At 44.4% G+C, this 22792-nt stretch overlaps 1 protein-coding gene across 4 annotated transcripts in view; it reads right to left on the bottom strand.

Moving 5' to 3' along the window:
• The window catches only part of NEDD9 (neural precursor cell expressed, developmentally down-regulated 9), a 107146-nt gene that overhangs the window by 21790 nt on the left and 62564 nt on the right, over positions 1 to 22792 (bottom strand). For 2 of the 4 annotated variants that reach the window (XM_056330480.1, XM_056330479.1), the window contains exon 3: positions 1221 to 1661. In XM_056330480.1, the coding sequence (XP_056186455.1) occupies positions 1221 to 1661 (441 nt within the window). Of the gene's footprint in view, positions 1 to 1220; positions 1662 to 17024; positions 17159 to 17392; positions 19187 to 22792 lie in introns of those variants that run through there. The other 2 variants (XM_056330481.1, XM_056330478.1) reach the window with 2 other exon arrangements.

The raw sequence follows: 22792 nt of genomic DNA on the forward strand, positions 1-22792 counted from the left end.
CTGAGCAAACAAACCTCTTTATAACCTGACTTAGTATGATTTCACAGGTCTCTTTCTCTTGCTCAGGAGGAAGAAAAAAAAAATAATCAATTTTTACCAGGGAAAATGAAATTGTAACAAGGAAATAAAAGCATTAGTAGATGCCTTCCAAAGGCCTGATATGAAAAAGGCTTAGTTGGGGGTGAGGTGGGGGAAAAACCTGAAACAGCCTGTCTTGTTGATCTAAATTAGGTGATGAAAGTTTAAACCGCTCAGGAACTTCTTGACAGAGACATCATCTGCTCACATACCTTTAGAGATTAAGGCATAGTAATCTGCAAGTTAAGGAGGATGCTAGCATCTGGAGCTGTTGAGCAAGGAATGGAGGGAATGTAGGAGCTTCTCTTTGGCTTGGCAATAAGGGATCTGGAAGACAAGGAGAATCTCCTTCCTCCCTTGGGTACCTTCCTTAACCCTTTGCAGCCATTGGGGTACCTGGCTGGTACCCCATGAAGGTACAATGAGGGAGTGACAGGGGATGGGGAGAGCCTTAGAAGGTCAGCAGGAATAAGGGACCCACATAATGCAGTGCCTCTCATGGGAGCCTTGGGAGTTCTCAGCTGCTGCAGCGATGAAAGTGGGAGCTGCAACAGCTCCGTGGTGCAATCAAGAAATTTAGCTGGAGACAACCATCAAGTGCACCCTTATAAACTTCAGGTTCAGTATTAAAAACATCCCTCGCTATCATCATCCTCTTGCGCCCTCAGACTTCCAAGTATGGCCCTTGTCTCATCAATCACTGTTTTCTTTGTAGTTTAGACCCACTGGGACTTCTCCAGCAAGGCAGTACATCATTTTTAATTAAACAAAAATTACTTGGGCAGATGATGTTAATTTGTGGGAGAGTTAATCTTACTGCAGCAGCTCTCTTTGAGCCTATAATGCAAGAGTGCCACAGGCAAAACGTGCTTCAGCTTCCTTGGGGAGCCTGTGAGGACACAAGCTCACGTACTCTCCCTCATCTTTAGATCCTGCGGAAGCGCAGCTCCAAAATCCTCTGCTGTGTATCTTCGTGGCAAATTAAGCAAGCAGTTAAGAACTGGGCTTTTATTTGCCTCCCACAGGCAAATATACACCGATCCTTCCTATCATAGGCTATCACTGGCCATTAACTACTTTACTGGTGCTCAGCACAAGTGAGCTGCTTTGGAGCTATGACATAAAAGCAAATGCACACACACCTTGTTAGTCAGAGCTGAACCATCAATACATCTCTGCATGGAAGGTGGCACTTGGTAAATATCTTGTCGCACGAGACCATGACCGGTGGGTATTTGGTAAATTCCCTGATTCGGATGGGAAGGTGGCACTTGGTAGACAGGATCACGTGCTGAGGCATGTGAGCTTGGCACTTGGTAGATCTTTTGCTGGTTGAAGGATTGATGCATCAGTCCTGAATTGGACATATCCTGGCCAGAAGGACTGTCCTGTACCACTGGACCTATCAGGAGTTTCACACGGTTGCCTGGAACAATGCCTTGCCGGCCATGCAAGGAGCAGAGCCACCATCCTTCAAGACCTTCAGTGTTCTGTTCTATCACTGTCAAAATGTCTCCTTTGCGGAAGGCCAACTCTTCTGCACATTCAGGGACATTGTCATACAGGGCTCTTGCCATAAGATTCTGTGGAGAAAGAAGGGCAAGAAAAACACATGAACAAACATACTAGAATCTTCTAAAACTTCACATTCTAAGTGGAGAGAAATAAGAACTTATTTTGTAAAGAGTACAGGAAATCAAAATAACATGGGAAAATAATGCAGCACAGGATTTCTCTGCCCTACGCAGGAAAAATGAGAGGCTTGTGTTAGCAACACTGCTAGTGAGAAGTCTTCCAGTAATGCTAGGTCAGGTAGGAGCTCTTTATGTGGTCTAGTCACCTGAACAGACAGGGAGTCAGGAGAGCTCTGCTCTTGGCATTGAGATGCTCTTCCTGTGAATGGGGGCTTGTACCTTCATCACTTGACATTGACTTCCCTGTAACTGTGCTGTGTGCTGCTACAGCCAGCTGATACTTAAAATAAAACTTGAATAAGGCTCTCGGGGACATAATCCAGAGCAGTTGTTTCCAAACATTTTTTAAGTTTTTCAGGGTCCCCAAAGACTTTCTGCTAGAGGTGCAGATCCCATTAGTGTGAAGGCGGTGAGCTGGCTTGTCTTAGCTGTCACCTGTAGGCTCCTTTAAAGTCAGGGATCTGTAGATCACCTCATGAGAAAAACCAGCCAAAACTAAAAATTGACAAGACGTCACGGGTTTTGAACTATGATGCTCACATTGGTATGTAGTGCTCTGCCTTCTCATTCTTTCTGTAAACTTCCTTAGCGGTGTGGTGCAGCACAGCACTGGCTTAATGGGCAAAAAGCTTCTTCCCCCCACTGCCTCAAAACCACCATCACCAAAAAAACCCCAAAACAACCAAAAAACCTCAAAGGAAAAGGTTCCCCAGAGTCCCCCTCTCTGTAGAGAGATCTTGAAGAGAACGTTTTTTACAAAGGTGTCCAGTGACCCCAGATGGAGTCATGCCTTTGCTGTGGGGAAAGCTGTAGCAATATGTATGGGCTTGTCCTTATGTTGAAGAGCGTTAAGAATTTAGGTTCCAAACGTTACCATAGAGTGCATCTGTATGCAACCTGGGAGGAGTCTAAAAGCAGTCAAGTGCCTTTGAGCTGTGCCAACGTACCTCAAGCACACTTACATTCATTTTGCTTGACTATGTCAGTGGAGCAGTAATAATACAGGGAACTTCACCACACGGATCTACTCCCAAGCATTTGCCTACTGTTTCAGGCAGGCTTTGCAGCCTGCCCTGACCTCTGTTTTGTTGTAGCTATGCTACCGGCAGTACCTCTACTAAGAAGTTTTAAGCCAGCTCTGAGTTGATGTATGATTGTGGTCTGACTCTCAGGGACTGAACCAGCTCCCTTTGCAGGCCCACATGGCACATCCAGGTCTGAGTAACTGGCCAAGTGTCGGTATTCAATGGAAAGTAGGCAAGCTGTCTGCACTGACATTCTTGGACCCCTCACAAAGGCAGTGAACACTTAATTTCTTGGCTCTGGTGATATTTCCAAATGCATTGGCAACAACTGTTCCATGCCTGCCTGCTTTTTGGTGAAGGCAGTCAGCAGAGACAGTTATAAACTAATTGTAAGCACTTGAAAAAAAACACAGGAAGCCCTGGGTCTGGAGTGTTCTAGCTGAAGCATGTGAATGCTGTACACAAACCGAAATGGTGCTAATCCACCCTAAGATAGGATATGCAGCTGTCTTGACGACTTATCTTCCCTCTATTAAAGGGATAGCATCAAGTTCAGTTTAGTGTTTTCATCTGTCGTGTTTATTCTCCTTCTTGGACATATCAAAACTTTTTATTTTATCCCCCACTTGTATCTTTCCCCATTGACAAGCACTGATGTTTTTGCATCATCTCTGTGCTTCATCAAAACAGCAGGCTTCCATCTGACCTTGCTCAGTTCAACTTTTCCTAAGTGTAGTATACAGCTGGGAGGCTGTATGAAGGGGCTGACTGGTGGATGGAGGAAGGGTCAGCTCAGATGTCACATAAAAGGTAGAAGAATATGCTTTTCCCAAGACGTAGTGTTGAAATGGGGTGCGTGAGATCAGTTTTCTCGTCTCTGAATGGGGGATCAGCTTTCAAATGTATGAGAAACACTGGCTTTGCCTTTCATCGGTATCATTAGTGAGGCCAGCATAAATCAAGTTTGGCTTGGAAAAGTAGGATTGCCATTTTAAACTCCCATGTAAACAGCAGCACTGGGGCCCACCATTCTCTCTGTACAGCTACTCAGCTCATCAGTCAACAACACTCAGAAATGCAAATAGAGATAAAGCAGGGAGCAGTTTTGTCCGTGCCTTGGCAGAACTGTAAAACTATTCTTTAGCATGGTCAAAAAACAGTGGTGTCGTCTTGAACACTGTATCTATGCTCTTGCCATGTTGACTTGGCTGCTCAGCTGAGTCGAAAGAGCTCAGAAAAGATAAGTTCCTGCCCAGTCTGAATATTCAAGTTAATCTCTTACCTTTCTACATTTCTTTCTAGTTTGTCTTGCACAGGATAAATCTACTAATGTGACTAGCTCAGGCTGTGCAACTGACTGTTTAAAGGAAGCTTTTGCAGAGAGTATTATTTAACAAAGGAGGAAGGTTGGGCGGGGGCACAAAACAAGCAGGCTAAATCAAAGATCAACGCTTATTCTTCCATACTTTAGTGATTAAAGGTATTTGAAAAGCTCGATTAGCTTCTGTAGCAAAGCAATTCTCAGAACAAAGCTGGAAAACTGGTAGAATTAGAGCAGATAAAAGTTCCCATGTGAATTTTTTTCCAGTTGCTCATTATCTCTGTCCCAGTGACCTTCTCACCACCTGGCATGCAGCATGTTAATACTTTCTGGATATGCTTCAAGAACTTCTTTGCTGCAAACGGCTTCAGATTCTCGTTGTCAGTGTTAACTCAGGCACCAGTATGTGAATTATACTAATTGGTTGCCACTTGTTTCACAGCAATATCCTCAAGGCCTTTTAAATGGCCCATGCCACCAGCATCAGCCACTGATGGAGTACTGAAGCCGGCAAAATATTCCTGCAAATAAGAACTGGGACCAGAAATCCTAAGCCTGCTGCTTGTTGCCAGCAACACAGCCACTGTTCCTGCTAAGCAAACCTGTGTTTTGAGCATTTCCCTGATTTCATTCTTCCTTCACAGGATTTCTTAATATGAGCTTCAGGAACACTGTCACAGTTGCTTTCATTAGTCAGCAGAGTCAGTCTTCAGAAAAAAGAAATTATCACCACAGAATGTCATCAGGAAAGCTTTTGAAAACCACAGAGCACCTTTGACCTGCTGTGGTGATCAAGACTGTAGTCCCTACTTTTACACACACAAAAAGAAGTCCTGATCAAAGGCACCCCTGAACACTTGTGGGCTGTATCTGGATTGATTTGACAAATGCAAATAATTTTTGGATGCTGTGGGCATCACAGCCTGCATCTCGGAACACTCCCCCTCACTGGTCTCACCAGCTCAGAGACTGGGGAGGGTTATCTGGAATTAACTGGACTTGCTCTTAGAGGCAAGGATCTGTCACTCACCTGTCTGTGAAATAGGCACCGAATAAGCACTAACACGTCTGATATAAGAAGGTAAGGCAACAGCAGTGACCTTTTTGTATGACTAAGTGCTATACAAATAAACTTGACCATTTCCTAAACAAATTGTCAATAGAGAGGGCTGCTGAGAAACTTGTCTTGAAGCTAGTTTTTCACAGCTGGCAAGTTGCACAGGTGTCCCTTTATTTCTAATACAAAGAGAAAAAAAATATATAGGTAAATATACAGCTCTATCATCCTGAGCCCTCTGTATTATAGCAGCTATTACTTCCATTAGTGCTTCTCTACAACTAATGGTTGACTGGAAAGGTTCAGTTCAGCTTTTGTATCCTCAAGCCTTGCTAGCAATACTGGGATGTTTGGAAGTGGAAGCCAGGGTCAGGCCCCCACTGTGTTTGTACTCTATACAGGCAAAACAAAAAGAAAATATTTGTTCTCAAGAAGCTTAAATTCCTCTTAACCTTGGACTCTTTGAGTGCAGTAGAAAGCACCTTCTGTAAAATCACTGAATAAAATGAAGTTTTTTAGTTGTCTGCTAAATAAAGTGCTATCCCAATTGTCATCAAGTCAAAGTGAAAGTGAGCCTGACCCTAATGACTGCTGCCTGGGGACTGTAGCTGGAACATGCTGCAGGAAGAGGCTCACCAGACTTTGTTGCTGCCCTGAAAGCTGTCAGCTGTTCTACTTGCAGAACCTAAACAAGAAAACCTCAAAACCCTCTGTAAACTATTTTTCTTCTTAGATGCTGAAGGAATTACAAGCCAAATTCAGATGCATAAATGAGGTCTATCATTGAACGGTCAAAGGTGTGTCTAATCTCTCCTTAGCCTACTGCATCTGATGGTTAACATGCCTGCAGTTGAATAAAGACATGTGAAAATACTTTGAAGAATATGATCTATTTTGGTTCGCCTTCCCTGCAGTGAAGGGATCTGGTAGAATTCTGTAATTTGAGGTTTGGAGGATGAAAAGGTTGTTTGTTGATGAGGCTGAATGGCAGAAGAGTTAAAGAGTGGTGGAAATATCTACTCTTTCTATTAGTGTGAACACATCCAGTGACGTGGGTAACAAGAGCGTGTGAGGTGCCCACAGCCATGGAAGCAAACACAGGAATAATAAATGACACGCTATGAGGTTAAATACAATGGAGTCTTTAAGGGCTGAGTGTCGCGGTGCCAAGCTCCTAGCGCAGGGCTGCCGACTTGACTCCTCAGCCAGCTCTGCAATGAATGAACGCTCGAGGAAAAGGTTCAACCAACCATAAGCTTGAAGAATTTCAGTCACTTCCACAAAAGTGCCACATTAGGATGTTCCAGAGCACACAGGCTTGTGGATACCGATCCCTGCGCTGTGCTTGGCTGGTGGGACATGTTGTTTTGTTCTGCTTTGTCTTGTTTTTAAATATTGCTTCCTATATGTAGAGTTTTATGTGCAAACAGAACTAGGGAAATCACCTCTGCTTTTAAATGAAAAAGGGTGGGACCCTTTTAGTCTATTATTGGACAAACTGTTTCTTAAAATGCCAAACAGCTTTTCTACGTTTAGCTAGATCGGGAGAAGGAAGGAAGAGAAGAACAAAGGAAGGAAAGGTGGGGGGAGACACCCCAAAGGAGTGTCTGTGCTCTAACCAGTAGCTTCATTTTGGTTGGCTCACTCTTAATTATCCATCACATAATAATTTTCAGTATAGATTCCCCCGTCTTTTAGGTTTCTTTAAAACTAATCACTGCCATTCAAAAGCAAGCTTAAGCGTTTATGTACCCATGTATGGTTGCAGTAGGTCTAATAGTAATGATTTGCCTGTGAGACTGAAGAACTGATCTGAAAACCCAGTAAAGAATGAGTTTTATTCTGAGAAACGGTTTTGACTACAAGCAGTACTGGCAGAAGATAGGCAAGTTTGTGCTCTGCGCCTTCTGACATAAGGGCTTCAGTGCAAGAGTCACTGGACAGTTTAACATCGGCGCTTTTTAGCACCTTCTCTGCTTCTCACTGTCACTGCCCCTGAAATAAAGAATTTATTGCATGGTGTTTACAACACAAGAAACTATCGAGGCACAGTAGGTAACAGGTATATCTATAATAAGCATCTTTTCATGAAGTCTACTTAATACAAGTTGACAGAGGTCACTGAATAAGACACGCAACCTTGAATAATGTGTGTTGCTGGTCTCCTCAAACCTGGAAGCAGGCAGCGCTTTTTGTCACACACCAAGATGCACCGGCATGTTCTTAGGTATGTCCATGTGGGTGCCAACACGGGAAATGAACTACAAAATGATGCCTTGTTGCTTGGCCGTAACAGCCCCTACCTGTGTGCAGACCTGTAACTGCTAATTGCCAGCAGCAAGCTGTGTGCAGGCACTTAGTATTTATCTTAAGTCGATAGCGAAGCAGAGGTGGCAGGAAGTGCTACCACAGCGTGTAGAAAAAGCTTGCTGCCCAACCAAGGTGTTGCAGTTAACTGCAGCTTTGGCAGGAGGACTCTGCCAGGCCCTTGGCATCTCGTTCAGGCTGCGGGTCTGCTCTGGGAACTGTGAGCTTCCCTGGCTCTCAGCTAACGACAAAAGAGGGAGCCTGGTTGTAAATGCTCGCCATGGTAATGTTTCAGTTCACGCTTACAGACAAAGCCCCCAGTTCCAATTTTCAGGCACTTTCTTGCTTTCTTCCACCAAATTTTCTTTTAGTGCAGATACTTTTCTGGTCAAGCATTGCTAGCCCAAATAACTGCAGGTCCTGCTGGATGGAAATTAAGGCTGTTTTCCATGTGCAGATTTGGAAGTTTGGCTTTACAGCTAATGAGAGTTAACAGCCTCAGCAGAGGCCCTAAGGAGGACAGGTCTTCATCCACCCTGAGTATCCTTGCACTCTAGCCCTATGCATCTCCAGAACAGAGGCAGTCAGTCACGCTCAAGTACGCCAAAATGCCTGGAGGTTGTGATGTGGAAAATCTTGGGTCTGCAGGGGAGAAAAGCAAGTGCCTTATTTTGGTGTTCTAGCTGTCCCAGCCCCTCTGTCTGGCCCGAAAGGTCTGAATTTCAGTTTGTTCTGCCTGGGGTTGTTTTGTAGCATGACCATTACACAGAAAGTTAAGGATGAAAAATGGGAATGTCCCCTTCTTACTGGATTGTACTTGGATAAGATGAAGTAGGCCTTATGGCTGTCATGCTTTGGATATATTTACTGTCAGTTTTTGCAGGTACAGCACTCCAGCCAGCTCAGGTGGCAGGCAGGCAGTGAGCAGACCAGGCAGGGCCCAGGCACTTCACACTCCTGCTCAAGATGCTGCTGTGGTCCATCAGTTCACCCAAAACTTGTATTCAAACTTAATGTGAACATGCAAGAGACTGAAGGCTCTCCGGCCTGAGAACATCTCTTGTTTCAGCAAAGCTGTTCTGTTTTAAGCAAGTGCAAGATATTTGTGTAGCCATTATTTTTTTTATGCAGTCAGCAAAGTGCTTTGTGACACTGAGATGTGGCAGTGAACCTGCAACTTGGGAGAGAATCTAAATGTGTGAATCCAAAAGAAGGAATAAGGAGGGTAGAAAAGGCTGGGAGGGAAGTAAAAAAGGAAAAATGTGAAAATGAAGGTTAGAGATCTTAACTGAAGCTTTGGCCTGTGTGAATAAAATACTTCATTGTTCTGCACTGAGTGCATCACCATGAAGTGCCTGACATTTCAAACTGGACAAGTGAGTTGAAAAGGAAGTATTCTGGCTCTGTGTCTGTTGAAGAGTAACAAAACGGTAACTCTACATTGCCTAGAAGGACAATAAACCAGGCTCTTGATCGAGTTTTGGGTTTTGGCTGGGCTGTTTTTGCTTTATTTTAGTTAGAGAACATAGATGCAGGGGTGTGCTGCTCTGATTTCCTGGGCACTACAAAGGTAATCGCAGAAACAGAATTTGAGGTCAGATGTTAAATAAGGAGAGCTGACTTACCCGCTTCTGTTTCTGACGCAGTGAAGGATGGATGTATTGGATGACAAACACCCTTTGAATCATGTAAAACTTCCGAGGTGCTCAGAAGCGTGTAGGGGAAGTCTGACAGAAGTGGCAACTCCCTTTTACTACATAGCAACCCTCTGTTTGCAGCCTGTGCCTTGAGACGCAACAGGTCATCGCTACGCTAGCAAAGGGCATATCTGAGGTAATGCTCACCCGCTCAGCCCTGGGGAACACCCCGAGATTAATGCCCACTGCTTCTGTGCTGTCAGACCACCCACCCTGTTTTGGAGCATCACAGAAGACTGATATGGTTTGTGACAGTAACATTTGCAGCGAAGTAGAGCAGTGATTTCCTGCGATATATCCTGATCTTGAGCTTATTCCCCTGCCCTCTGAGTTAGCGGGGTTTTACAGGAGTGCTGAAATACCACTTTCTCTGCTCTTTCTGGGAATGCAAACCACATCCCCTGACTTACCTTCAAGACCTATTAATATTTTGGGAAATTCCACCACACCTAACTCACAAAGTTTTCTATGTATGTTTTACCCTTGTAACCGGTTTCCTTTCCCCCCACCCAAGGAAGGGTGTGATCTAGTTCCATGACTTTAAAAGGCCTTTTCAAATCCATCCCAGGGCTGTGTGCCTTCTGTGACATCAGCTGGGGCTGGGGGGGGAGGGAGGAAAAAATAAAGCATGCAAACAATAGCCTTAGAGTAAATATGATCTCACTGTGATTAAACCACAGTACATCAAAATCAAAAAGCAGATGGAAAACCTAACCTCTTTCCTTCAGGCAAGCAATTAAAAACTTAATGAAAGGAGATCGGATGTTGAATGCTTAAGAATTGAAGGAGCAGAGGAGAAGGGAAAGGAAAAAAAAATGGAAAGAAAGAATCCTGAAATGTGTGTTTCAAGTTCTTAGTTTTCCATCTTCTGGCATTTGCGAGCAGTCTTCTCCCAGACAAAGCTTCCTTAAAAAAAAAAAAAACACCACACCATCCTCCTCCCAAATTTAACCCCTCTCTGTACAGCTCTGAGAAAACATTCACAACTAGACTGTCAAGAGACCATAGCTGTGCAGACACAGGACCTCGGTATTGTCACCAGCTTATTTCTGTCTGATGTCTTCAGCTTTGGGGAAGTATGATTTTTTATTTTTTTTTTTTTAAATCTAGAACTTAGCTGAACCAGGACATGCTCTTCTTCTCCCAAGTCTCTCCAAAAATTCTCCATAGAAGGGAAAGCCACCCTTCTCTGTCACTTTAGTGTCACCACCTGGGATACTACATAGCAGCAACAACTTGGGGTGCTCTTAAGAGTCCAGCTTACTAAAAAAAAAAAAACCCCAAGCTTGGGAACTCCTGTGCCCAGGTTCCTGCCAGCCCTCAGCAAGCTGGTGGGGGGAGAGGCAGCAAGTTGCTTGTGAATCAGAGATGCTTCCAGGGGAGCAGAGGAGGCTCTGCCAGGTCTGGTCAGGGTCTTCTCCATACCACAAGGCAGCAGCCAGAAGTCAACAACCCCCCAGAACAGCTTGATTTTGGCAAGCTGATGTTTTCTAGGGAAGCATACCCCTGGAGAAGGGAGAGGGAGGGAGAGTGCAGGTGTGCTTTAAGCAGTTAGTTATTACGCTTAGTCTCAGATTGAAATACAACTTTAACTGTGTTCTTAAATCATATGAGAGATTGGCTTGTGCAGTTTCTGTGCAGTTGGGCTGCAAACGAGATAAAGCAGTGTAAGCAAGGAGAGAGGAAAAAAAGAGAAGATATCTGCTTGTAAAATAGGCTCTTTTATAACAGTAAAAATTGGTTTATTACCCTAAGCATTTTATCTGGATGTAAAGTCCATAGGACAATGATATTCATGACCCTACCTACTGGAAGCTGCATGTTAAAACACTGCATGCTTCCAGTTGTTTTATACTTAACAGTTTTGGTCAAAAAATTCCTTTGAAAGAGAATCATTGAATTTTCGTGGTCTGTATTTTCCTCCTCCTGCCCTCAACTAAGCAGGACATTCATTGGAGGAGTTGAGACTTACTCCTAGGATGCTTCAGCATTTTCTATGGTTTGTTGTCATCAAATGATCCACCGTATTGCTAAAACTTTCAACCTTGCTGTGAATGAGGCCTGCTTATGAAAGGCCTTCCGATGCACTGATGGCATTCCTGTAAACTTATTCTTATTACTCTTCCTTTTCCAGACAGGCTAATCCTCTCTGACTGTGAATGAAGTGTTTTTAAAATGAATACAAAAATAGAAAGGCAAGAATGGGCCTCATCCCTATAGAGAAAAAAAAATATACAATTTTTGTCATGCTATGCACTTCTGTTTCTAAAACTGCAAATTATAGCTTTAGCAGTCCTGTTTCTTGTCAAACACAAGCTATGTCCAAATCTGCTGTGGAAAAATGAACTTAAAATTAAGACAGTTTCCACTACTGTAATGTCTAGACCAAAAGGCAAAATAAAAAGGCCACTTGCCAAGAAAATGGGAACAGTAGAAGATAAGGGTTCTCCACAATCGTTGCAGCTAAGGCAGGCACCCATGCATGCTCTTAAGTGCTTACGTTGCTTTAAAAATGAAATTAAACTCTACATCTTGGAGACAGGTGGGTTCCTAATTCCTATTAGTATGAGTGGGATTTAAGTACTTAAATGTCTGTGGTGAGCTAGTCCAAACAAAATAAGCAAAACAAAAGTGACTTTACCTAGGCCCCTAAGTAACCTAAACCCATCTATTGTATGCAGAAGTCATGCCTATGCCCCTAACATCTTTGATAACAGCAGTATGACAAGAAGCCCTATGCTCTAGTCATGGTTTTCTACTTCTTGTAGGCACAGAGACACAAGTTTGTTTACTGTTTCCAGATACTGAGGGAATGTCCTCTTCTCCTGTATGTCTGTGCAAGAACAGGATCTTGTGCTTGGCTAAGGAGTACCATGAACGCAAGCTATTTGCCAGATGACTTTGCAAGCAGAATAGGATTGTTGTCTCCTAGCGTTTCTAAAGTTGGTCAAAATAGCTAGTAGGTACACCCATGCCAGCTGTGGTGCATGGAGGTGTATGTGACTCAGGATTGCCTCACTTGAGCTTTTATTCGGGTCACTAGACACACCTGGCCTTGCTGCAATGATTCTGATATTTGTAATGGAGCACAGGCAGTTCAAAAATATGAACTTCTCCTAAGCCACCACACGTTTGAGTTCAACGTTCAGTGATAGGATACTGGTGCAGGTATAATCTTTCCTAACCCGACCTGTTGCTGTGCTTAAGATCAGAAGATTCCAAAGGTGAATTTGAACATGGTCTTAGGAACTGTGCTCCAACACTTACTTAACGAGTTCACAGTAATGCTTCATGAGACTTCTCCCAAGTCTAGCCGGTATTCTGCAAAATAGTGGTAATTAGCTTAGAAGGGCTGCAGAACATTCCTGAAATGTACTTTCACTTTTCCTTTGCAGAAGATGTTTGTCTAATAGTAAGACTTTATGGAGTTCTTCTGCTCTCTGATCTGGCAGGTCCCCCACTGATCAGCTCTTTCTACAGTATGGCACCATTTGGAATGACTAATGCTGGGTCAAGGTACCTCAAGGCAAAGTAACAGTCTAATGTGACTACAACCTCTAGCAGGATGTTAAAAGCATAAGTAAAACCCCCAGGTCAGTATCCTCTTGTACTATCTAGGGTCAAACTGAATTGCAACTATCAAAAATACAAGGAAGACTGTTCATCTGGCAGTTCTGCTTCCCCATCACATACTAGGAACTACTGGACAGAGACAGATTAGGCTACCCCAGTTTCTTGATGAAACAGATTTACAGCTACATTACTCAGGAGCAGGCATTAGCATTAAAACATAGAAATTGGAAAATCTGCAAACAACTGCAGGTTGTTTAGCTATAATGCTTTCTGACGGCTCTTCTTCCTCTGAAACAAGTCCTGTAACATCCCTGAGCCTCAGCACCTCCATCTGTACATAAAAGAGAATTAACAGCACCTTGCCATCCCACCAAGTCTTTAGGAGCGCAAACAAATTCTATTGTGGAAGTTTCTCAAATATCCTGAGGTACTGAGGCAGTTACCTCTGTTAAGTATACAAATACATACTTGACCCAAAACTGAAGGCTTATAAGCAGTACATAGGTCTGCAGGAGGGGAGGGGGCCACAGTGGGGAAGAGCAGGAATCTGAAAATGACAGTGGCCCTCCAAGCTTTGGGAAGGACCCAGTCCTATTGCTGCATCTCGCTCGTGCTGCTGCCGATTTAGGCCTGATGCTGCTAGACTTCTGCCACCTCCCTCCCTCCATGCCCAGAGGAAAGAAAAATCACAAAACTTGCACTGCAAATTCACGACGGTAACAGAGACAGTGCTTGGACAGTTTTTTCCTTTGTTGGTTTGTTCCTCTAGTACTACCTTTTACAAGGTTTTACAGTTCCTATTTACTTCTAACTTTGACTGTCACCCTCTGATTGCTGAGGTATTAAAAAAAAAAAAAGGGGGGGAAACAAAGAGGAATGTGAGGAATAAATGAAACTGAGAGGATTTGATTAGTAAAGTACAGGCAGTTCTTTTCCCTTTACACGGCCCGACATTCAGTCTTTCATTGCCAGGGTTACAAGCAGCTTTTCACAAGCATTTCTGGTTGGGAATATAGTATTTCTTCCCAGGGACACTATTTTGTTTGTCTTGGCGTGCAGGCATTGTAATCAAGTCTATATATTACAGGACTGTGCCTTAGCACAAATGGCAGGCATTTCAAACCCTATTTAGGTTTCTTCCTTGCCCAACAAATTATCTAAAAATAGATAATCAAGACCTCATACTTTACATCTACGTCATTCCTTTTGGCTTAAATGAGGTAAGGAATGTAGTTGTTTTTCCTCTCCCCTTTCACTAACTGTTTGGATCTTTCAGTAAACAGATTAAGTCCCCCTTTTTCCTTCCCCCTCTCTTTTTGTTTTGCTTGTGAACAGCCAACAAGCTACAAAAGCCTTGTTATGATAATGTCTTCTCCCTTTTGCTTCTGTCACACTTTATTGGCTGAGGTATGGGCATTGGAATTGCTGGCCAGCTATATCCTCTCCCTTCCATGTTCTTCTCTCATCATGGCAATCCATTAGTATTTCAGTTCCTACATAGTTAATTTTAGCTGCAACTACCTCATCCTTGGAATCACAGTCCGAGTTTGATTTCAGAAAGGATTGATCCTACATTCTGAACTACAGAATATTAGAATGGCATCCTGTGAGAACTTGATGGGATGCAGTTTTGTACATGGAGATTCAGTGCAAAAGGATGCTGTTGTCATTGAATGAAGAACTGGGGTGTTGCCATAATAAAGTGCACCCTACAGGAATTAGTTTCTGAAAGTAGCTTACAGACAAGTAGGACTACGAAATATGACCAACCAACACTTAAGTATTTGTTATACTTAACGTTTCCCATCTTTCCATGGCTCAGTTAGAATAACTTTTGTGTCCTCCAATATTTAACTGGTAGACCAGGACTTAACATCGGGTCAAATCTGTCTTTGCTTTGAACAGTCACATCTTCACTGAATTTCACACGATGCGCAAAAGATAGATGTGTAGAGACATATATATAAGGTAAAATTCTGAACTGGCTTAAATCCACAGGGATTTTCCCAGTAGCTTTCAGAGGATTCAGACTTGAGTATTAAGTTGGAAGAATGTTTAAAAGAGTGGGGTGGACAATAAAAGAAGCTTAGGTGAAAGAGGAGAGGGAACAAGTTTTCAAAACACTTGAGTGAAAAAAAGGTAGACTGAGCAGTGTAAAGGATTTTTAGACCAGAAATTACCTCGGGTTTAGTCACAGTGAAAGTGAAGCCATGAGTGATGGAGAGACATACTCAGGGTCTCACACGTGAGTCAGTTCCTGTTCTGTCCAACTCTTAATACTCTAATTAAACTGTAATAAGCACCTCAATCGTTTCACTAAATGAGGCTACATCTTATGGACTATCACAACATAAGTAGACAGGCCCCAATACAACACTAGGAACAGTTAAACAGACCCAATTCTGCACCTGAAAGCTAAGCCACCTCTTGTGATGCTAAGTGATGCTTGTGGCCTGCCTTCGGGACATACCATGCTCTGTATTTTCTGTATACAAGAAAAACTACAGGACCACTGTTTTTCTATAGAAAAATAAAAGGGGAAAAAATACAGAAAGAAAATGCCAAAGACTGAATGAGCAAGTATTTTCTTTATATGTTACTCCTGGGATAAGAAACAGCTCTAAGAATGTTTGTCCAAGTTAAACAGTGTAACTACCTACTTCACAATTCTCAGGGAAAGTAAACACCCTAGTCTGACAAGAAGGTTTGTGAGGCCAAACCCCTTCGTCTCCCCCCCCCCCTTTTTTTTTTAAATAGCTTTTTCTTTCTTTGTCTAGCTTTCTCTATCTAGAATTATGTAATCACAAAACCAAACCAAAATGCTCATTCCAACCAGACAAGGCAAAGAAAACTTCCCCCTTTTGAACCACCTTCTCATTCCCTACGCTAACAGGGATACTGCTCTTCTACCCCCGAGTGCCTGACACTTTGTAGTAAGAGCCACAGCTTCTCCAAGCAGGTACAAAGTCTACCTGAACTGATCTGAGATGGAGTAGAAAGGGGCAGGAGATGAATTTGATCTCAGACTTCGAATCAGCCAGTAGTGAGATACAAGGCGGAAAAAAACCCCAAAGGTCATTAGAACCAGATAAAAATTTTCAAACTCATGCAGTATCTTTGTCTGTCTATATCTTACACAATTTCTTTTCCCCGGTTATTTTTAACCAACCATCATGAAATGGAGAAACTGGCAGCAGCTTTGAAAACTTCACTCCAGTGACCTCTCCCAAAGTTTGGGTATGAGAGATCCTGAAAGCTTGGGCTGAGCTTAGAGATATATGGAAAAGCATGAAAATCTGTGTATATTTACCTAGGCATCACTCACACATCTCATTCTACCCAGATTTATAAGCCTTATAGAACTTTATAGCATCAGGGCTGTTTTACAGTACGCTGCCTAAATCCACTGAGAAGATGGCCCTCACTTCCAAACTAAGCATATAACGTGTGACATTTCCAAATCACCTTTTTATTGATGCTTAAGTTATTTCTGGCAGAGGAAGGAAAGTTTTTCCTTCGCTCCCCCTTTTTTCCAATCGCACAAGCTGATGGTATGTCTGTACAGTAACCTAATGCCCCATGGGCAACTCTGTGCCTTGCCCAAAGTTCTTTTGAGTAATATTGGGATGAAAGCCTTGACATTTGTGTCTTTTGGGGAAAAAAAACCACCAACCAACCTCTGATAAAAAGTTAAGCCGAAATGACGTACCGTATTTAACATGGGAGACAGGCTACCCATTTTTTAATGAGATGGCTGGGTTTTGGTGGGGTTTTTTTCCCCGACTTGCGACCCATCAAACAGACCCCCCCCCACCCCTGGAAAAGTGCCCTGGGCTCAGGATGCAGTCACGAAGGGCTGGCGAACGGGCGAGGGACACGGCGGGGAGAAGCCGCGATACCTGTCCCGGAGCGCGGCGGGCCCCGCGGACCAGCCCACCCCTCCCGAGCCGCCGGGCTCGCACCGAGCGCCGTCGGCAGCGGCACCGCGCCACGCCGGGCTCGGGGGACAGCCCGCCACCCCGCCGCCACCCGCCGGCCTGTCCCCTCCGCTGCCCCCCTCGTCCCACCGCGGGCGCCTCCCCTGGGGCTCCGCGCCTGGACACAGCGCGCAGGGCTCGGCCGCCCCGTCCCGGCTGGACCCGCTTGACCCGGGCGGGGGAGTGCTGAGGGGAGCCCCGAGCCGGCCGCCTCCTGTCAGGACGGCGGGCCGCTGGCAGGCTCTGGACGCCCGCCCGTACCCCGGCCCCGGGACGGCCCCCGCCGCCGGCTCACCTTGTACTTCATGGCTGCGGAGCGCTGAGGGGGCCGGCGGGGCTGCTACAGCGCCCGCCGCCGCATCGCCGCTGCCTCTCTGCGCCCCGCCGCCCGCCCCGCCGCCAGGCTCCCCCGCTCATTTGCATAGCGCCTCCCCATTGGCCACGCTCGGGAACAAGGTGGGCCCTCCTGCCCCCGCCCACTTCATTTCCCGCCTTCCCGCCACCGGCGGCGCAGCGCGGGTTACGCGGCGGCGCTGAGGGGAGCGGGCGGGGGGCGTTGGGCCCAGCTGCTCCCGGGGGGGAAAAGCCCCGCACGGAGCGGGGGCGGCGGCCCTGCTCTCTGTCACCCAGCGACTCTGCCCCCGCCGTTTCAAAGCCTCTCACCTCCAGTTCTCTGCGTGAAACAGGCACTCTGAACAACAGGCCTTCTGTGCCGCCCCCGCCACTGCCTCCTGCGCTGGGGGATTGCTGGGCCTGTCGAGGTTCAAAGCGCCTGGGCTATCGGTGAAGGGAGTGCTGGGAAGAGTGACTGAAGTGACAGAGTGGTGTGGCACTTCTAATGCCTGTTGCAGCCTGGCCTGGGCCGGCCCTGCCAGCTAGGCTCTTGCAGGGGTCCCAGCCTGTTGTCAAACCCGCCCGGTGCTAAACCTTTTCCATCCATCCCTTCCGTAGTCACCTTGTGCAGCTTTTGGAGGGCTTGAACACTTACTTCATGCTGCTCGGTTCTTCTCTTTGCATTGTTTCCTTGTTGATTTTTGTTCTCCTTTTAACTTTTTACTTTAAACTAGTACCTCGGGAATCAAAATGCCAAGTGTTCGCTTTGCCTGGGAAAGCCTGCTATTTAAACACTGGTTAGGCACCAGAGGCCAAGATGTCTTTAATGATCGAAAGCTGTCCATTATAAAGAGTGACCATGGCAAATAAGAACTATTTAGAAAAGAGTAATAATTAACTCTGGTATCTTGGGGGTAGGAAAGAGCGGGGAAAATAAGTGTGTGCTGATCCTCCATGCTTTTTAAGTCTAACCCCTTAATCAGGCATGATTGACAAGATGCACATAATAGGAATCTTTGTGTATGGGGCATACTCCAGCTTGTTTGGGTGAAGGGGAAATTAATTCTCTCCTTTTTGCCCGAGTTGGAACTTACCCAACATTTCTAGGTCACAGATGGACGCAAGACTATTTCTAGTGGCCTAAGGAAAAACAGCAAAGGATAATCTTGTACTACCAGATTACAAACATAACTTCATTCCATAGTACAGTGATATCCATAAATTCTCATGTGACTACTCTTCTAGAGAGGGATCCTATTGCTAAAATGGCTTCATGGCTTCTAAGGAATGTCATACTTTTATCTGCAATCTCCTCCGTTCTCTAGTTTCAGCATAAAATACATGCTTGTACTAATTGAATGTGAATTTTTTTTTCTAGACTACCTTCTTGACAGTATATGCCCTAGTAGTTCATCGGTGTGAGTCCCTGTCAGTCCAAAAGATGTCACAGTTATTAGCGAGAAAAGCGAGCTTCTGCTTTCTGTGTTGCAGAGCATGCCACTGTGACTGGGCTCCCTGTGCAGTGCTATAGCTTCACTGGCTATAACCCCTTGTAAGGGTTTTTCTTTCCATTTTTGTTGTTGTTGATTCTTCTCATTTTCCAAGAAGATACTTGTTATCATTTTGTATGTGCTGAGTTTGGGGCAGCATTTTTTTAAGTGTAGCATCAAAATAAATTTGGTTAGTTTCAGGAGAATAATGCTCATTTGTATGTTGTGTCCTTAGACACTGTATTTTAGAAAAGAATTCTTCCAGTGATTATGCATAACCAGCTTACTATTAGGAGAGTGCAAATCTCTTTGGAGTGATTCTTAACTGTAGAGTTTAACCTTTGATTTTCTTTTTGCATGTTTTTCCCCTTAATACTCTAAGGATAAAACTTTCTCCTGGGCGGAGAAAAATTTCTCCTAAGTACAGAGGACGCAATGGCTAAGGTGTTAGCATGGTATTGGACTAGCATGCAAATCCTGTTTCCTGACCAAGCTCTGAATAATCTCTTTATGTGGCACCGTTGTCATGAAGATAAACGCATTCAAGACTGTAAAACCACATTAATAAGAACTGGATAAGTATCAGAGACAAAAATAAGAAAAGTAGAATCATATTTCTGACTTCATCTAATACGGAATGCATCTGGTTTCCAGTCACTCCACCAATACTGATACTTTTAATTGTTGTTTTTTCCTTTTTCAGAATGCTTTACAATCACATTATGAAACGTAAGCACATTTGAGAAGCTGTGCCTTCTACTTTTGTCTTAGCTTGTGTTGCTTTTAATGTATGTAAAATGTCCCTGACTGATCTTAATATAAGGTAACTGATGTGTTAATGTAGAATTCTAGTTGGGTGGTTCTATGGTAGATTTTGTTTTGCCTTTATCACTCTCTGTAAGTCATATTAAAAACTTTTAATTAGATGCCATTGAAATGACACTTCGTGTCATTGATAGCTATACTTTACAATTCTGAAGAAGCAGAAGCAAGAGTTGGTATTTTACAGGGAGAAAAAGAGATTGCCATTGCACACCTCCTCCTCAGTGAAGTCCCACTGCTCATTTAATGTGCGTACCCTCCCTCAACCTCTCACCTACTTCGTTTACTGTCTCAAGTTTTCTTTGCACTTTGAGGGTGTTTTTAATCTCCCCAAGGGTGAAATACTCCCGCTTAGTGCAACACTTCTAGCAGAGCTAGCAGCATGGTAGAGGTCCCCGATCTATCGTGAATATCAGGAATTAGATCTACCTTGAAAAGGAGATTTGTAAATATGATCCTCTAGCCTTGACACATTACTAAAAGAAGTCAGGATTGTGGCAAGTTCACATTTGTGGTTAGCGCAAGCACTTTGCTTTTCTTGATGACCTTCTTGACTGCCGTGCATTTACTATGTAATACTGTATTTCAGGCGTAGTCTAGGAAAGTTTTGAGTTGGTTGCCTTGGATAATCAGCTCAATTATGCAATGGAACATGCTGATGAGGAAGCCAAGACCTGGTATTACTGATGTCTGTCTTGTAGAGGCAACTTGAGCTATATTGCCAGGATTTATAACTACAGGATCCTATTGAAGTTCTCAGGAGGGTAATTCCTGTAATGTGTCTTCTTGCTTCACAGCACAGCCATGGCTTGATTCACTGCCTCATATTTTATGCTGCTGGAATTCTAGCAGAGTAGCAAATGGGTTCTGTGACTTGGTCTTGTGCCTGCATCAATGGCTTTTGTTTCTTTGCTTCTGCTGACGGCAACTAATATTACTCTCTGCTCCTTTGGGCAACCTGCTGCTTGCCTCCTACTCTCATACACCATCCTGGTAAACTTATCACTTGCTTTATTTTTCACTCTATCACTGGTCTGTGTCTTCCTGGTGCCCTCCTGATTGCTGCTTGGGGTTCCGAGGTATTTGGGGGATGGCGGCAAGTAAAATGGTAGGGCAGCCAAAAGGACTGCTTGTCAGCCAGGCTCTGCGGCTCACCGGCCACAGCCCTAGGCACACAACATGAAACAGCTGTCAGCCGGGCTGGGACGGGAATACCCGTTGAAGCAAATCAGCCAGCTATCACCCTGTGACAATGGATAGGAGAAGAACACAAGACAGATATCCTGCTCTGAAAGGTTACTCAAACAAAAATCCCTTGTTCCTATTTCCCCATGATACAACCTGAGAAAAGAGAGACACAGCAGAGTGTCTCCCTTACAACTGAGAGACTCTTTTCAGGAAGGGTCTGTGAGCTCTGTGTTTGGGAAACACTGAGCTATCTTTTTTCTTCCCCTCCCCCCTCCCCCCCCCCCCACTGCACAAAGCTCTAACTATCCTTTGGATAATGTTGTGTGGCATCTGCATCACTTCTTGCTGTGATACTTGGCCGGGGGGGGGGGGGGGGGGGGGGGGGGGGCGGGAATTGGGATTAAAATTAATTTAGTTATAGTGCCACTGCACTTTACGAGCAAAGGAGTCGTGGTGATTAGCCTTGGTCCTGCTGCCTATATAACGCTACCCAGACTGGTTCAGCAGGTATGCAGTGGATGGAATTCCTTCAGTATATAATAGTTCTATACACACGCAGAGTGGTGGAATTTGCTTGCTTGGACAAATCTGTTAAAAAAGATGAAACGCTGCTGTTTCCTGAAAAGAACACTAACAAAAATTCACCACTGATGTGGGCAGGCTTCTGTGTCTGTCTGCACAGAAAGGCCCCCTCTCCCACCTCACTAGGAGATATTGAGAAAAAGATTTCATTCTCACCCAAAGAAGGGAATATTTTGCATTTCAGCAAACCAAAACAAAGTCTGCTCTGTTTTTCTTTGACCAGCGATGGAAATCTTTTCAAGCAAGTGGTCTGTTCCATTTAATGGTAACAGAAGTCTGTCCTGGCAGACAGAGGGGTGAGTGGTGATCGCTGTAGTAGTCAGGTTTACATTATTACATTCTCAAATTATGAGGATAAAAATTGTTAATAGAACAGTCTATTTAAATTTGACTGTCCTTTGCCATTCTTCCTAAGATGCATTTTAACCGTGGAGCTAGTTCACTTGCCTTGCTCTTGAATTCTAAATTTCTTTTAATATATATGAACTAATCCTACACGCATTCCACCTACCTTCACAGTCAAGCACAAAAGCTGTTCACATTCTCAAGAAGGGCATTTTATGCAGTGTTTCTTCAGAAATCACTCATTTAACTTTGTAAGTCAACCATCAAGGCCCTGTTTAGTGACCCTCCTTCAGATAAAGGGAATAAATGGAGCTCAGCTCCCTCTGTCCTTTCTGTTTTGCTTCAAATGCCAGCCAGAGAGAAACATACTGGTGTCCTCCCACCCAAAAGATTTTGAAAGTGAATCCGGCCTTTGTTAGCTTGAGAAATTATGGCAGTCAGTTGGGATTTAGATATTCTGGCACTGGCCATCACTGAGCCACCAGCCTGACCCAGTGAATGAAATCTGAAAAGTCTGTTTAATTAAAAAAAAAAAAAAAAAGAAAGAAAAAAAAAGAAAGAAAGAAATGGGAGGAAAATAAATACCACTACAATTTTCATTTGTTATGAGAAGCAGGCCGTCACCTTCTCAGGGGAAAATGAACACAGGAGAAGGAAACAATGGAATCGCTACTAAAAGAGCATGAGGGACCCATCTCATCCTGCAGAAAGGAAAAGAGAGAATGTAAAATCAAAATGAAATACATTTATCTGTGATCCAGTGCTGAGCACTAGCTGCAGATGAGGATGGATAAGAAAAGCTTTTCCAGGTCCATGCAGCACAGCAGCTCCCCAGCCACCTGGCTGGTGTAGAGCACGCGGGTCAGGGGGACTCTATGTTCTCAGCAGCACTGCGAGGAATTTGTGCGAAGACGGCAGCAAGCGTAGCTGAGCTGCCACATACACTTTGCAAAGCTGAGGCAAGTAAGAGCTCTGCAACCCTTGGTATGTGCACTGGTGCAGGTAATGGTGGTGCTTTGGGTGGGAGAGATGGCAGAAGCCGGTGGCTTCAAGCCAGGTGCAGGGCTGTGGCAGACTGGGTTCCCAGTGCTTGCCTGCCCACAAACTGGTATGTTAGGAGGGCAGGAAAAATGTCAGGTATGCGGGGAATACTGGAGAGGGAAAAGAATGTCAGGATGGAGCATGCACTGGCCTATTCCTTCCAGAGATACTGTCAAAGACTTACTCATTTCCCAAACAAACCAACCAGTCTAACAGTGGTGCTCACAGAATACACTCCTTTATTTTCCCCTCTGGCACTGAA

This window comes from Falco biarmicus, chromosome 3 (assembly GCF_023638135.1).
Source record: "Falco biarmicus isolate bFalBia1 chromosome 3, bFalBia1.pri, whole genome shotgun sequence".
Lineage (NCBI taxonomy): Eukaryota > Metazoa > Chordata > Aves > Falconiformes > Falconidae > Falco > Falco biarmicus.